The sequence below is a fragment of the Magnolia sinica genome, chromosome 2, assembly GCF_029962835.1.
Source record: "Magnolia sinica isolate HGM2019 chromosome 2, MsV1, whole genome shotgun sequence".
Taxonomy (NCBI): Eukaryota; Viridiplantae; Streptophyta; class Magnoliopsida; order Magnoliales; family Magnoliaceae; genus Magnolia; species Magnolia sinica.
Window position 1 is genome coordinate 118,820,205 of NC_080574.1, and position 17,235 is coordinate 118,837,439.

Consider the following 17,235-nt stretch of genomic DNA (forward strand, 5'->3'; position numbering starts at 1 on the left):
ATTTCATAAGGAAATGGAGAATTTAGCTTCAATTTTACACTATAGCAAGTAGTCTACCATTGTCATAATTGGTTCTCCCGTCATGTATTAACAAAAATTCCACAAAGCATTTGTGGGATAGGTCATTAAGACAATTGAAAGAAAATTGGTTTGAAAAGTAGTTATCTCTCTGTTAGGGTGTGAATCACTTTGATAAAAGCAGCTATCTCCATCATGCCACTATATTACCAATTTCTTTTTCATGCTCGGCCAGTGCCATTAGCAGATTGGAAAGAGTCAGGAGGGACTATATGTGGTAGGGGGCCGAAATCAAGCACATGTTTCATCGAATGCAACGGAGTGAAAATGCAAGCCAGTGAAGGAAGGTGGGTCCGGATATATAAATCTTGCTTTGCTAGGTAAATGATTGTGGCGCTTCGAGATGGAAGAGAAAGGTCTATGGAGACTAGGGGTTGCATGCAAATACGGAATAGAGGAGGGGGTTTGTTCTCTAGGAAATTGTCTTTATATAGAGCATTGGCATTGTGGTGGAACATATCTAAATTGGCAAATGATTTTTACAAAGATATCGGATTCTCTATAGGGAATGACTCACATGCCAAAATTTAGGAGGATGCTTAGTAATCCAAGAGGCCACTTAAATCTTTGTATTCGAGGCAGTGGATCCAAGGATTGGGTCAAGTAATTTGGGCTTCCTCGGGTTGTAGATATTTACTAGATGAGGAAGTAGGGGAAATGTTGCAAATGTTAGACACACTCCATAAATTTGCTCTGCGTACTATGAATTGAGACACATGGGTGTGGAGATGGGAGAAGTCGGAAAGATTATTGTTAAGAACTTAACCAACACACTAAAAGCCCCAAGACTGATGTAACGCACCAAGCTAAGCTCTTTAAATCATTGGGATCGTAACATTCCACCACGCTCCGCAGCCGATATCCAAGGCGGCCCACTCTGTGGCGATACTCACTCTGGCTTCTATTCTAGGTAGCCCTTTCCAGGGCTTAGCGGTTGCACTTTGGTTATCTAGGTAAACCTTTCCACTTAGCAGTTGCACTCTGGTTGCTCAGGTAGCCCTTTCCACGCCATGGTGGCTTTCATTCTGGTCCAGGTTGCCCCCTCAGTGACTCAAACACGGGACGTGGTATTGGTTCTGATACCAATTGTTAAGAAGCTAACCAATATGCCAAAAGCTCTAGGACTGATGGAATGCATCAAGCTAGGCTCTTTAAACCATTGGGATTGTAGCAATTGTCGATTCAATCTTTTTATACCACAATTAGCTCTACAGGGCATCAGGAAAATGAGGTCACCCCAAAGCACATTAGATCTTACAAAGGTCCCCAGTGCCCTATGGTTATTGCCTTTGTGTGGTTGGCTGATAAGGGAAAAGGGCTTACATTGTATAACTTAGAGAAAAGGACGTGGTCACCCCTAATATGTGCATAGTGTACTTAAAGGTCTATAGATTATTTATTGCTACACTGCAAATTTGCCTTAGCGGTGCATGGAATCATTGTTGTCATGTGCAATGACGCGTGCGAATATGCGATCACATATGCCATTTTTTTTCCCAAAAGGATCACATATGCCATCATGGCATATGCGATCCAGGATAGTATGCAATGGCATACTTTTTTGTGTGATAAGTATGCGATCGCATAAAAGGGGGTGACAAGTTACTTTAACCAGTTTTGCAATTGGTTGCCCGGCTTGTAGTCCTCATGACCTCCTTTCATCATCCTACTTTTCAAATGATTACTAAGAGGGTAATCATTGGGCTTACCCCCACCAGACCATATTCCTCCACCTTCAGGGGTATTTGAGAACCTCAAATCCTTGGTTTCCGACAGCACAAAGCCCGATCCCACAAGACGAGGCTAGACATTTAAGGCAATCTTCTCCCCTACTTCACCTGAGGAAGTACCAAAGTTTAAGGACATTAACATTTGGTCCCATATAGGTTTGCATATAGGTCCAATGGTAAAAAAAATAAAGACCGTTGAATCCATGTATCCAAACATCATAAATGTGTCTAGTAGCATATATTAGTATGTTTATTTTATATATATTAAATTTATAAGTCACTAAGTTGAAACTTGTAACTTTGCAAGTTGTGCTTTTTTCTTTGTAAATTGTAAATTAAGTTGTAACTTGTAACTTACAACTTGTTCAAGTTATCAAGTTATCATTTATTAATAAAAATTTTATGTTCGAAATTTTTAATAATTAAATATAAAGTTTTGATTTTATTTTTTTTTCCTTTTTTCCTTTTTGTTTTACATATTTTTTTTTTTCAAAAAAAAAAAAAAGAAAAGAAAAAAAAAAAGCAAGCTAGGGCAATATGCTATGCAAGTATGCAATGACATATGTGATTTGACAACATTGTGTGAAATCGATTCTTTTATCTATTTTAGTGTGAGTGGGTGATGTCGGATTCCATTGGAGATTTCCTCTTAGCTTGACTTGGGATTAGTCTTAGTTAAAAGAGAAGATTCTTTGGAGGCTTTCAGTCTTCGCCAGTTTATGGTCAATATTGGCATAATAAAATGATATATGCTTCAAGACTGGCATAAGCTTCCTAATGATGTGTTTAGGAGAGTGAGATCAGAAGTCATAGCATGGGCTTGATTTTAAATCCCTTTTTGCACCGTAGTGTGGCCTTTTTTTTCCCCCCCCCTTTTCTTTTGTATTTATTGTTGGAACTCTTTGTAATTTGTTGTGAGGATTTCTCATCCCCCTTTTTAATAAAATTATCGTCATCTTTAAAAAAAAAAAAGAAAGTGGCATGGGCTTTGCTGTGTTGTAGGAGTTTTACCTAAAGAGGAATCAAAGGAGGATGATAGGCTTGCTTAATTTATTGCAAAATAAGTTCCCTTATATCCTGGAGAGAGGTGGGTGTGGAGATTGGGAATGAATGGAAGATTCTTTGTTTGATCATTTTCTTGGAGACGGGTGGGTGTGGAGACAGGTAGGTGTTCTCTAGAGTCGTCGAAGTTCATTTGGTCGTATGAGGGTTCACCACCGATTATTGCTTTCGGTTGGTTGGTGGGTAGAAGTAGAGTTCTAACTGTTGACAATTGGATGAAAAGGCATATGATATGATCATTGTTTTTGTCTATATTATGTGCCTTTAAGATGCAGAATCAGTTGATCATTTGTTCGTGCATTGCATACCATTGAGATGCTGTGTACAATCTTCTATGTTCGATCATGCCACATGAAGATTACAAAAACATTATAGTACTCCAACCCATTCTCTAGCCGGCTAAACATTTGTGAGGTAAGGTCACTGAGAGAATTGAAAGAAAATATCTCAAGATGGAAAAGTTTGCATCTATCTCTGGGGGGCATAATTACACTTACGAAGTCAGCTATGTATAGCATGTCGGTCTATTATATGCCGCTATTCCGATGTCCAGTGGTGGTGATAAACAGACTATAAAGAATTAGATGTGATTTCCTATGGCAAAGGGTGGAAGGCAAACATTAATTTCACTTAAGTGGAAGGAGGTTTGTAGACCACTTGTGGAGGGTGGGCCAGGGCTAAGAGAGTCGAAATCCATGAATTCAGCGCTCTTAGGTAAATGGTTGTGGAGATTTGGGACTGAAGACAATAGTAGCTGGAAGAAGCTGGTTGCTAGTAAATATTGCATGGAACCTGGAAGTGGTTTACCAAGGATGCATCAATTTACAGGGCATCTTCGATATGAAAGGTGGTCATAACGGTAGTGAGGTATTTTAAGGTGTGGTTTGTGTGTTGTGCGATGACTTTCGCATCAGAGTTTGGGAGGATGTGGTGTGGTGATAGACCATTAAATATGTTTTTCCCTAGATTGGCCAGGCTAGCTCCAAATCCAAGTATCCTTTTGTCTCTTTGCAGTGCTTTAAGAGATCACATTATAGTTTGGACTCCATCATGCAGGAGAAATCTGTTTGAAAAAGAACTTGAAGACATGATAGGCTCGATGTCACTGCTTCAGTCTCAGAGTTTGTCCTCCCATAACAAAGATGGGTGGGAATGGAGATGGGAAAAGTTGAGAAAATTCTCTTGTCCATTCATTCTATTGTGAGGCGATCTGTGCTTCGGGGGAAAGGTATGTGGAAGTGCCTACCAAGTTCACATCGTCATATTGCAGACCTTCGAAGGTTGCGACTTTTTGAATTCTCATGATGGACAATCTCCAAAAAAGACGATGATCCTCAATATCCACGTAATGGGTAACCACCTCTTCATCCATTGTGCTTTTGCTAAGGCTATATGGAACGAATTTCTTGTCTATCTCAAATGCATTGGGTGATGCTAGAAACCATTGGCGAGCTGTTTCTAGCCTGGCATGATGGAATCATGTTCAAAGCGGAAGGGAAACGTTGGAGAGTATCTCTTCTAGCTGGTCTATGGGTAGAGAGGAATGAGAGATGTTTCTGAAACAGTGACAAGCAGCCTGAGCCGGTATCTTGTTAAGCTTACTCAAATGTCGAGTTTTGGGTAGATTGCGTATAATTTTAAGTAGAGTTGGGCAATCCTGACCCGATCCGGTGGATCCGACCGGATCCGACTAGATCCGACCCGATCCGACAGCCTGGATCGGTGCAGATCGAGTAGGACAGTCCAGATCCGAAAGATTTTTGGGTCGAGTTCGGATCTATACCTACTTGGACCGATCCGATTCGGAATCCGATCCGATTGGATTCGATCCGACCCGATCCGGCCCCATCATGATGTATGTGTTTCATCCATTCCGTTCACTCATTTTACATATCATTTTAGGGCTTCATATAAAAAAAATTATAGGGATATAAATCTCAGGTGGACCACACCACAGGAAAACAATAATGATTGGATATCCACCATTATAATCCTCCTAAGGTCCACTGTACTGTTTATTTGACATCTAATCTGTTGATTAGGTCATAAGGACCCAGATGAAAGGAAACAATAAATATCAGCTTGATCAAAAACTTTTATGGCCTCCAAAACGTTTTTAATGGTCAACATTCATTCAACACTGTTTCCTACAATGTGGTCCACTTGAAATTTCTATATACCTCATTTTTTTTTCTAATAAACATAAAATGATTTATAAAAATAGATGGAGGGCATAGATGAAACACATAATCATGTTGGGGCCCACAGAGCACCGACCACGGGCCATTGGCTGGTGGCAGGGGGAGTAGGCGAGTAGCCCATCCATTTCCAGTACGGTGTCTGCGCTCCTCGAGCTCCGAGTTGTTCGAACGGTTCAAAGGAGATCAAAGTTATATGGGCCTCACAGTGATGTATTTATTATATCTAAACCGTTCATATATTTTTAGAGATCATTATAGAACATTATCCAAAAAATGAATAATATCCAAAGATCATCTCGACTACACCACAAATAGTAGCAGAGAATGATTTTCACTGTTAAACAATTCGTGTGGTCCACTTGATAGTTAGATTTGTCTTATTTTTCGTCTCAAGCCTTAATACGAGCTCACCAAATGGATGGACGGTTTGGATATAACACATACCCCATGATTAGACCCACAGAACTCGCTCATGTTGATACAAAATCACAACTGTGCAAGGCTGCAAGTTGTGCTTGCGTGAAAAGCAAGGAAGCGGATTGCGTACTGAGTAACTCAGTACCCTTAGCGTACTGAGTAAACTTTGTGGGGTCCACAATTATTTATTTATTTTATCCACTCCGTTCATCCATGTTAATGGATAAATTTAGGGCTTGAGACCAAAAATTAAGTATATCTAAAGCTCAAGTGGACCACACCACATGAAACAGTGTTATTGAACCTTTACCATTGAAAAATTCTTGGAGGCCACAAAAGTTTTGGATCAAGCTGATGTTTGTGTTTTCTCTTCATCTATGTCTTTGTGATCATATGAACATCTTTGATGGAAAATAAACATTACTGTGGGCCCTAGGAAGGTTTCAATGGTGGAAATCATTATTCCACACTGTTTCCTGTGGCATGGTCCACTTGAGTTTTGGATTTACTTCAATTTTGGGATCAACGCCTAAAATTATCCGGAAAAATGGATGGACGGTGTGGATAAACCACATACATTCACAGTGGTCCCAGCTGAGTTTACTTAGTATGATAAAAGCGTACTCAGTAAGTACGCAATCCGATTTTGAAAAGCTACTCATGCGATTTCTTGCAGTGCACGTCAACATCCGGTAAAAACATGAATATGGTAGATGGAAAGCTCTTTCAGAGCCATGTGGGGCCCACCTTGATGTATATGTTTTATCAAAGCCGTTCATCCATTTTGACATATCATTTTAGGCCTTGAGAAAAAAAATGGCATATATTAAAGGTTGAAGTGGACCACATTGCATGAAACATTTGGATTAAATTTATACGATCTGAATCGTACCCAACTCGATCCGACTCGGTTTCTCTGACCGAGTTGGACACGGTTCAGGTCAGGCGAATCATGTATCGGATCGGTTCGAGGCAAGTAACCTAGACTCGGTTCCGGATCGGATTGAGTTCGGGTCAAACCATTGACATTTCGGATCGGATCGAGTTGAACCCAATTCAATCCAATCCGGACCGATGCCCAGCTCTAATTTTAAGTTGGCTGTGTTGGGCCGTTGGTCATTTTTGGCTTCTTCTTTTTTTCCCTTTTGTCTTCTCTTCAGTGTAGATTTCTCGACTCTATCTTGTCAATAAAATCATCACCTTAAAAAAAATAATAATAATAATAAAAGGAAAAAAATAATAGTAAGTTTTTTGACTTCCAAGTTCTAAAGCTAAAAGCCTCAAACAATTGGTTTTCGCCCATTGTGGAACATTCCCTACTGCTGCCTTCCGTAAGATTTGTTCATTTGGAATTTGGGTTTAGGAAAAAAAAAAAAAAAGAAGGAAAAAATAATAATAAGTTTTCAACTTCCAAGTTCTAAAGCTAAATGCCCCAAACAATTCAAAGGGAAGCACACAAATATCAATGTACGTCAAATTTTCCATGAATGTCAAATTGTTTTGACATCTTTATCTCCATTATAACCATCATTGTTGGTGTTGTCATGCATAGTATATTTCATAGATAAAAAAAACTAAAATTTCCTTCTCACAATTATTTAATGCAAGTGTGAGAGATTTTTATAAGCCATGGTTCAACCCACAACCATGATCCCTTTTTCTCCATTGAATCATATGGTTTGAAAACATGAATCATTAAATTATAAGATTCAGTTTGAAAATCTGGATAATGGGATTAAAACATAAGATGAGAGGACTGTCTTTAGATTTCTAGATGGTTGGATTTGACAGGATTCGTCTGTGAGAAAGATCATGGTGTATATCCCAAGACTTTGTATGTTTGCCGGTGACGGATTCTTTTACACATGATGCATATCCCACTTACAAGAATCCATGAAACATAGGTCGCGTCCATGGCTATGTTGTAAATCTTTTTGTTTGTCCCATCTTATACCACTTGCCTTGTGTGTATATTGGAATTTGTTAGGAAGCCCATCTATAAGCTTCTATTTTCATTGCTTAGTTCTCTGTAAAAAGAAAAAACAAAAGAAAAGAAAATCATTGCATGATTCTTATAGAGTTCAATACTGTTGCTGGTCTGCAAGTCTGTACTCAATTTAATCAATGATCTGTTTGCTATGGTGATGTTGTAGATGGTGATAAACCAGTGAAGGGATCTCTCAACGATCATCAAAGACTCGGATCTGCTGGCCTTGCATTGCACTATGCAAATATTATCAGTCAAATTGATACTCTTGTGAGTTCATGTTTTGTTTTACTCTTTAAATTATACCATGTAGCCTACTAATTCAGGTCTCCTTCTCTCTAGCTAATATGATGATTGTGATCTCCTAGGAAAATTAATCGACTGAAATTGGTAGTGGTCTCTTAAGTAAATTAACGGATTGTCCATGCATACAACTAAAAAGAACCTTTAAACATTTATTGCAGTGATTTATTTAATTATGGGATCCAAAAGAAAAGGAAAAAAAAATGTTTAGTTACTGAATTTCTGTGGCTTGAATTGCGTGCACCCTTTTGGGTGTTTGGATACTTCTGGTTGTGCTTGTAGTTTGGCATGTATTCCTGAATCTGGGCATGCATTGTCATGGTCTTGTGGCATTTCTTATGTTAATCTTTTTATTGAAGGTTCATGATCTTCCCATTTGTCACTTTTCATTTTCTTTGTTCATTTTCAGTGTTGCCACGTTTAACCCTATATATGCCCAATATCCTCCTTTCATACTGGACGAAACGAATTGGATTCTAAGATCATACTTTAAGAACTTGCCAAGTTGATGTGAAACTCAATCAAGCTGACTTGGCTAGTTGGGATCACGAGTTGACTGATGGAAAAGTCATGTAATTGAGATTTGAGTTTGTATTTTTATTTGTTTATTATTATTATTATTATTTTTGGGAGTTTTCCCAAGTTTTCTAGTTTTTATGAGTCAACTGGATGTTTCTTAGATTTTCCAGGTTTTTGTTGTTTTTCTAGATTTTTTTTCTTATCCTGTACTTATTTATTAACTATTACATTTATTATATTTTAAATAATAATAATAATAACAATAAAAGTAGTTATACTACTGTTCAAAAAAAAAAAAGTGATACTGAATTTCGTTGATTTTCTTGAGTTTTCTGCTGAGACTTCAAGTTTACCCAACTCAGTGGACTTTTTGAGTTGATGGGGCGTCATGTTTTTGAACTATGAGTCAGCTGAGGATAAAGAAAATTGAGGAATTCTCCTTGGTGTCCCTTGAAATGTGGATCTTCCTGGGTTTTGTAACTCTACACCTACTAATCTTCTCGATGTAGAGTAATTTTAGTAAAAGAGCTACAAGCCGATGTTGTGAATATTGTTGGGAAAAATATTCAACATTAATTATACTTATGAGTTGTAAGTTGCAACCAATCCTTGCCATACCCATTTATCGAGAATGTGGTTTTAGAGGATCTGCCATACCTGGCCTTCTTACCCGATACTTGCATCTGTTCTCCTGCAACATAGCCTCGTGCTATAAATTTTCAAGGTTGTGCGCAAAAGTTGTAGTAGCCATATTCATGTACAGGCCTGTCAACAGGCTGGGCCAGGGCCTGCCTAAGCCCAACCCATGCCCATGAGTGGCCTGTTGAATTTCCTGTAAAATTGAAGTTCCCTATAGATCCAATTGCAACACATGGTCGAGAGAAGGACAAGACGCTCTCTCATTTGCCATTTGTCAAAACACCTCCAATATTGGAGGTTTCTGAACTGCCAAGAAAACAAGCATCAAATTTATGCTTCCAAAAGGAGGCTTGGAGAAGAAACCAAAAGAGCCTTTGCTTTGGGGCCTTTTTTTTGCAGCTTATATCTATGTTTCAATCAGGAAGGAGATATTCCTAGAACCCCTTTGAACTCAGGCCTAAATAATGCCCAACTGAGAATGGAAGAAACAGTCTTCTTTTTCATTCCTTCCCCAAAGAGGACTTGTTATTGAAGATCGTGCTATTTATTTCTTCCACTACTACTAAGTAATAACATAGGAAACAATTTCCAAATTATGACACCTCTAACGACCATGAGAATTGATCACCTACAGGCATTGACACCACAACTTGTGGTGTTGTACCATCTTTCATGTCAACATGTCACTTGTGAGGATTCATACCATGGAAATGGTAGGCCCAAGGTGTTCCAAAACGGTAACAGTGGCTGTAATGGTCACCACCATTACCGTTATGATACGGGCCGTAACGGCCGTTATGGCCCCCATATCGACCATTATGGTCCTTTTTTATTTTTTGGAAAAAAAAAAAAACCTGTTAAAGGAATCGTTATGGGGCCTTTATGGCCTGTTTTTCCTGTAACGGCCGGTACAGCTGTTTCGACCGCATAACGCGTAACGGTTATGGCTGTTACCATTACGTAACGGCTGTTACGGCCGTGTTACGGCCATTACGTAACCAATTTTGAATACCTTGGGTAGGCCCCACCATGAAGATTGCCTGGCATAGAAAGGTCGGGTCATCAAATGGGTCATACCATAAAAAAAGCAATAGACAATTGATCGTTTGAATCAACATGCAGGCGCAGCCCACCGAGTGATGGGATTAACTTTATTTTGAAGGGTGATCGTCATGGTGGGGTTTACCATTGTCAATTATAGATGTCCTACACAAGTGGCATGTTAGTGGGAAAGATGGTATTTACCTTAAGTTGTGGCTCATTTAATGAGTGGCCAAATGGACAAAAGTTTTATGGCTGGTTGCTCACCAGACCAAGGTATTCAAAATTGGTTACGTAACGGCCGATACGTAACGATAACGGTTGGTACCATTACGCGATATGGCCCCGAAACGGGGCGCCTCCATTTTTTGGGTTTGTAACGGCCATTACGGTACCGTAACAATTGTTACGGGCCATAACCCTAAAGAAAATAGGAAATAATTTTTTATTTTTATTTTTTTCTTTCTTTCTTGTTGTTGTTGTTCGGTTGCTGCAGTTGTTGCGGCTACGGCGGCAACCCTTCTTCTTCTTTCTTCGTGTTCCTCTCTCTCCCTCTTTTCAATTCTCTTCTTTACCTCTTTTCTTTTCGGTTTCCCTCTCTCTCTCTCTCTCTCTCTCTCTCTCTCTCCCCTTTTCAATTTCGGTCTTGGAAAAATGAATGGACTGCTCTCTCTCTCTCTCTCTCTCTCTCTCTCTCTCTCTCTCTCTCTCTCTCTCCCCTTTTCAATTTCGGTCTTGGAAAAATGAATGGACTGCGCACCTCAATTTTCTTTTTAAACGCTATGCGGTGCACGTAGCACAATGGACGCAACACTGTTTTGTTATGTGGGGCCCACCTTGATTTATGTGTAGTATATCCATGCTGTCCATCAATTTTTCAGGTTCATTTTAGGGCACGATCCTTTGAATAAAGGGATCCAAATCTCAATTGGACCACACAGTTGGGATTGAATGCCCACTGTTAAAATCTTCCTAGGGCCCACTATAATGTTTATTTTCCATCGAACCTGTTGATAAGGTCACATAGACTTTGACCTTGATGAAGGGAGAACACAAATAACAGCTTGATCCCCCCCCCAAAAAAAAAGTCTTAAGAAAATTTTAATGGTGGGAATTAAATCCTTATTTTGTGGTCCACCTTAGATTTGGATCAGCCTCATTTTTTGGACCATGCCCTAAAATAAGTTGGCAAAGGGATGGACCACATGGATATACAACAAATGCATTGAGGTGGGCCCCACTTTTAAAGGGATACTCATTAGTGGTCCACCGAAGATTTAGATTTACCTGAATTTTTGTACCATGCCTTAAAATGAGTTGGCAAAACAGATTGATGGCATGGATATACAAATACATCGAGGTGGCCTGCCTGGACCACTAGTGGTCCACCTGAGATCTGGATATACCTTATTTTTTTCCAATTCCCTTAAACGAGTTGCCAAAACGGATGGACGACATGGATACATAATACACAACTGAGTGGACCCCAGTACATGGCCCTAAAAGTTTATACATGAGGTATATATCAACTCAAAATTAACCAATTAAATTTTAGGACCATCGTTGCTAAGTCACAATCCCAAAATTAAATTACTCCTACAATTTTCACCATTAGTTTGCAGACACTTGTTTTTGAAATAGGACCATTTGATATTTTTCATTTTTCACTGTCCAATAAATGTCCACCAATCCATTAGTGGGATAAGTGTCAATAGATTGCATTAATTTGGGGCTAGTTTGGGGCATCAAATGGTCCCCAATTCAACCCCGAATCGACAACACTATTTACCTCAATTTAATTTTAATTTTTTTAAAGATCTATGGGGGAAAATGATATCAAGTTGTTAGGTATCTGAATTACATAATAGGGTACAAAAGTCCCTAAACTATATATATTGAAATGAAATGTATGTGGGTCACGAAGTATGCAATGCACTAGCATTATAAATAAAAGGAAAACTTGAAAATATAAGATGTTTTGGTATTACATTCATTATAGTAAATTTATATAGATATTATATAGTTAGAAAACTAAATATAAAAGGTTTGCAATTAATTCCAGGTTGTCAGGTTCATAAATCCATCAGACAGCCTGATATAGCATTCTCACCAAAGAGTGGACCGTTACACCACCATAAACATGTTCCAAATTATAAATGAATGCATATTTGGAATATTTAGAATATTTCAAATTTAATGGATATTTTTTCATAATTTTTTGACAAAAAAAAATAAAATAAAATTGCAACGTTACGGCCCCATATCGGCCGATACGGGGCGTATCCGTATCAATAACGGTGGGCACCGTTACACCCACCGATACCACAACGGAACACCTTGCACCAGACATCAACCTTCCTCTTTTGCTAGGCACTTGGAGCTGGCCATGGCAATGTCATAAACTTGCTAAATCCTTAGCACTCTCACTTGTGTGGCACTCGTGTAATGCCCCAACGCTACTTGAGTCAGCCTACCTCCCACTTGCACCACTAAGTGCTTGACCCCAAGAACTAGCAAAGGATGTATGAGAGCAAGAGAGTAGAATGGGAAAGCTTGTATCGTACTACAGAGAAAAGATTACTACCTTGAGGACTAAGACCCAAATGTGGACTCCCATAGATATAGGTCTAGGAAATCTCTAGAAGCATACTTCAGTGGCTGGGATGGTTCCATATGGTATTCATCCTAAAACTTTACACTCTTCCACAGTTCTCCTATCACCAAATCTCTATTGAGAACTCTAGAAACTTCTAGAGACCTCTACACAAATCTGCTATAGTGGATGCTACTTTGAAAGTCTCTACATAACACTACAAGACTAGCATATTCTAGAAGTCTCTACACATTATGTACAAGCCTTGATGGTTTGGAAGTGCCACTCCTCGGGAAAGTTCTTTGTTTGGTCTCTTTTGAGAAGCTTGGGCGAATCAGTTTCTCCTCTGTCCCACCCTTTCCATGGTTCTACGGAGCTCCTCCTAGGGTTGTTGTGTTTGTTTGGTTAGTGGGGTGTAAGAGGGTCCTTACTGTGGATAATCTTCAAAGGAGAGCTCTTACCCTTCCCAATATATGCTTAATGTTCGTGGAGAGTGCAGAATTGATCGATCATCTGTTTGTGCATTGTATACTTGCTTCAAAAGTTTGGGCTCACTTCTTAGCATGAGTAGTGGGTAAAGTGGGTAAAGCCACATGGAGGCTGACTCTTATAGCGATTTTTTGGGTCATTTGGCGGGGGGGCGGGGGGGGGGGGGGGGGGGGGGGGTTGCTAGAAATGGTGGATGCTTTCGAAATGTAATCACGGGGGTGGAGGAGGCCATTAGACTCAATTGAAGTGCTTGTGTCAAGTTGGTCTGCCTTTGTTTAGGCCGTCTTGGCGGCTTTTTCAAGATTTTCTTTGCATTGTGTGGGTTTGTATTCTTTTCCTGATTTTGCAGGCTTCTAATAAAAAAATTGTTCTCTCAAAAAAATAAAAAATACAAGCCTCCTATGTCAAAATAAGCCAGAAATGGATGCCGCTTGCATTAACCTACATGCCTGAGACAAGAGGCTCACATTAACACCACTTGCACGCCACAATAGACCCAACCAGTGACTTGCAGCCCAACTATTAAATGTACTCCCAAAGGGTGAGCAAGTGATAAGGTCGTAGAGGGGCAATTATGAACAAACTGCAAGCATGAAACACCTAGAATGGCTGCACAACATAGCACGGAACCCACTCAAGCATTTGGCTGCACAAATTATCAGGAAGCTTTGTTTTAATCAGAATACTCTTGGCATATGATCAGAATTTTGAGATTTTTAAAAGGTTCATTTCTTCTGTACTATTATATTTTTCATTGAGTAGGTTTTGAAAAATAGTGTTTGTTGAAATGGGTGGTAACTATTTGGCTAAGGGATCATCTGGATGCATTCAGGTATCACGGTCTAGTTCCGTGCCTCCAAATACCAGGGACACTTTGTACCAAGGACTGCCACCTAGTATAAAGTCAGCACTACGTTTCAAGTTACTATCATTTCAGGTCAAGGAAGAGGTATACCTGACTCCCAAGCTTCCATCTATAGCTACTTTTAAGAAAAATAAGCCTATTGGTGTAGATGAAGAGTCTATTTATTGTATCAGAGGATGCACATTTATATATTATTTATGGACCTGAATTTGGCTCACTCCTCTCCCCATTCAATGATGATGAATCCTAACATGTGTTCCAAAGTGGAATTCCATATTCAAATTCCAATTTGAAATACATATTAAGGGGTCGTTTGGTAGCATAGATTTGGATTCTGCCTCAGGAATCCAAATCCTGGATCTTCAAACCTTGATTGTGCATTCTTTCAATCGCATTTTGCTGCCTGGACTTTCAATCCTGTGGAAATCCTGAAATTATGTTTGGCAGCTTGTTTTGACTCAAGAGGACCCTAAAAGAGAGGAGGGGAGAGCAGTTATTATGACTGATGGGGAGAATTGAAAATCAGGATTTTGCATCCCACCTTGTCTCTTGGATTTTAGAAGGGCCCCATTTGAGGATTTACCAAGTTTGATTTGGAATCCAGGATTTTGGGGTGTGCTAGACATGATTTGGATTGAAAATCCTGGATTCCAATTACTACCTTCCTAAAAATGTATGCTGCCCAACAACCCCTAGGATTCCCACTGTGATACGACATTGCAAGGGATGCACTTGCTCTTGCAAGTTGGGTACACAATCTTTTCCGCTATTTATTAATTCTCTCTTTTGAACATATGCTTGCAGCTCACCGTTCCTCAAATCAAAGCTGAGATGGATAGGACTCTGCAGTGGCTTGTACCAATTGCCACCAACACAACCAAGTAAAACATCTACTTTGGACATCTTTTATTTCTGTTTCTTCCGTTCTGTCTATTTTTCAGTTAAGCCTTTGCTTATCAAAATCTGTGTGTGTAATTCGTGGCTATAATTGTTGATACAAACCAGGGCACATCATGGTTTCGGTTGGGTCGGAGAATGGGCAAACACAGGGTGAGTTGGTAACCATTTCATTACCTTTAAGCTTCTTTTCCAAAGATTTTACAAAGTTGGCCATATATGCTAGAATGCAAGCAGCTGCGGTCATGTGTTTTCAGGTCTGAGGTGAACCAAAAGCTAGCGGGGCAGAATGACTTAATCCGGATAGAGACACTCCACCATGCAAAGAAGGAGAAGGCTGAAGCATACATACTCGAATTGGTAGTATGGCTTCACCTTCTCATCAGCCAGTCACGGTCAGGTGCCAACGGTGGCGTGAGATCTCCTATCAAATCCCCAATTCGCTCCCCCACCCAGAAGACTTCAACGGCAATGCTGTTGGTCCACAAGCCGAGCTCGCCAACTTCTGTGCTAACTCTCGAGGACCAGGCGATGCTACGGGATGTGAATTTGAGGAAGTTGACCCCAGGAATAAGCAAAAGCCAGGAATTCTTTACTGCCAAGACCAGCTTGAGCACGTATAATCGGCTGAGTAAGAGTAGCAGCCATTCCCCAATAAGTGGAAATAAGGAGCTTGATGATACAAGGCCTTCATCCACCATTCCTGCCATCGATTTCGACATCGACAGAATCAAAGCGTTGGATGTCATCGATAGAGTGGACACACTTAGAAGCTTGTAAAATATAGCATGGTGGACCCTCACTTGTCTGTGCATGCATACATCAAGCGGATTCCATTGGTGATGGAATGTATCAAGAATCCCACAGATATACCAGATGTGGGCCATGTTAGGAGAGGAGATTATGTAAAGATAAGTGGAGATGCTGAGTGATAGGAGGATGGATGTTTTTGTAAGTAGATGGTAGTATGAACATGGATGATTTGCATTGTACAAGAGAATGAGAGTGGATTGTTGGGCTGCCAAAGAAATGTAGGAGATTGGGTTCTGAAAGGGGGTTTCCTTCTACCATGATTCTATATATTTTTTTTTCTACTTATTGGGCACAAAGGTGGGCCACAAAATCTACCATGCAGTTCTGTTGGTTTTTGTTAGTCCAAGCAATGACCTTTGCCCTGTGTGACTAATTTACATTTGCAAATGCTTTTTCTTTCTTTTTCTTTTTTCATTCTGAGATGGTTTCGTAGGAAATTAGGGCTATGAAACGGTTGGGTTAAGGGTGGGTCCTTTAGTACTGGTACCCGGTAAGCGGCTTTGGGTCTTGTTGGCTCCGAGTCGTGTTCTCGATTGAATATCTGGACCAGGATATGGTTGGGTTCAGGTACTTGTAGGGTTTGGATCTAGGTTTTGAGTTGGGTCGGTGGAAAAATAAGTGCATTTATATTGTTGGGCCCACCCAATGGATGGATTGGATTGCACACCTATGTCACTTAGACACGTATGGTGTGAGTAGACTCTGTCACATGAGTGCAGTTTAGGAGCTTCATTTTGTCGCTAAAATCATTAATGTGTGCGCGCATGCATGCAACCCATTAAAATCGGGTTGGGCCCATCATGTAGACCCTCCCTCAGAGGATCATTCATGCAGTGTGGTTGCAGGGTCCACCAGAGGACAAGTTCTGATCACTGATTGTGTGGTGTCCCACATGTAGGGTATCCCATGCCATACACTCGCATGGGCCTGTGGTGGATGGACCTTGAATCTGTGAGCACTGCATATGATAATGCACCTTGTAATTGCTGAGGTTAGAAAATTGGAAGGAAGCACAATCAGTGATCAGAACTTGTGACTCAGTACCGAGTCGAGTGGGATCGAGTTAGGGCTGACCCGACTTGATCCGGTTTGAAATAGACCTGACCTGAACTCGACCCGACTCAGTACCGAGTCCAGCATGCCTAACGCAATCCGAATCCAGGTCTGGCCTGGACTAATCTGGACAGAGTCCGACCCAGTCACAAGTACCAAGTCAGGTCGAGTCGGGTCGGGTGCAACATGTAACCACAGGCTAAAATCACAACCCAAAACATAGATGCACCCGCGATTTGGGTTCTGACACGCACGCACACACAAGTCAAGTTTCGGATAGAGTCAAGTCAGTACCGAGTTGGAGTTACTGGGTGACCCGAACTCGACTCAGTTTGAGTTCGGATTGGACAAAGTCTACTCGGTTCGGATCGAGTCAGGTTTGAACGAGTCAGACGAGTCTAGTCGTCCCATGCCCAGCTCTAGGTGAAACTTCTCCCCTTGGATAAGGGTATAACCTTGACTGGCCTGTAGCTCAATGGCCAGCCTAGCCTGCTGAAAAACTACTGCCACCCCAATTCGTGCAACTAGCTGTATGAACTATGAAGCCA

At 40.4% G+C, this 17,235-nt stretch overlaps 1 protein-coding gene and 1 long non-coding RNA gene across 9 annotated transcripts in view; both read left to right on the forward strand.

The window, feature by feature from the left end:
- The window catches only part of LOC131237468 (protein PSK SIMULATOR 1-like), a 45,818-nt gene extending 29,927 nt beyond the window's left edge, over window positions 1-15,891 (forward strand). For 7 of the 8 annotated variants that reach the window (XM_058235248.1, XM_058235251.1, XM_058235250.1 and 4 more), the window contains 5 exons: window positions 7,642-7,745; window positions 13,892-14,008; window positions 14,729-14,805; window positions 14,930-14,974; window positions 15,079-15,891. In XM_058235248.1, coding sequence (XP_058091231.1) covers window positions 7,642-7,745; window positions 13,892-14,008; window positions 14,729-14,805; window positions 14,930-14,974; window positions 15,079-15,601 — 866 coding nt within the window. In that variant the 3' untranslated portion in view covers window positions 15,602-15,891. Of the gene's footprint in view, window positions 1-7,641; window positions 7,746-13,891; window positions 14,009-14,728; window positions 14,806-14,929; window positions 14,979-15,078 lie in introns of those variants that run through there. The other variant, XM_058235253.1, reaches the window with a different exon arrangement.
- Window positions 4,169-7,068, forward strand: LOC131237469 (uncharacterized). Its single transcript, XR_009167258.1, has 2 exons — window positions 4,169-4,499; window positions 6,571-7,068. It is a non-coding gene; the product is annotated as an uncharacterized LOC131237469 (long non-coding RNA).
- Window positions 15,892-17,235: the final 1,344 nt, after the last annotated feature.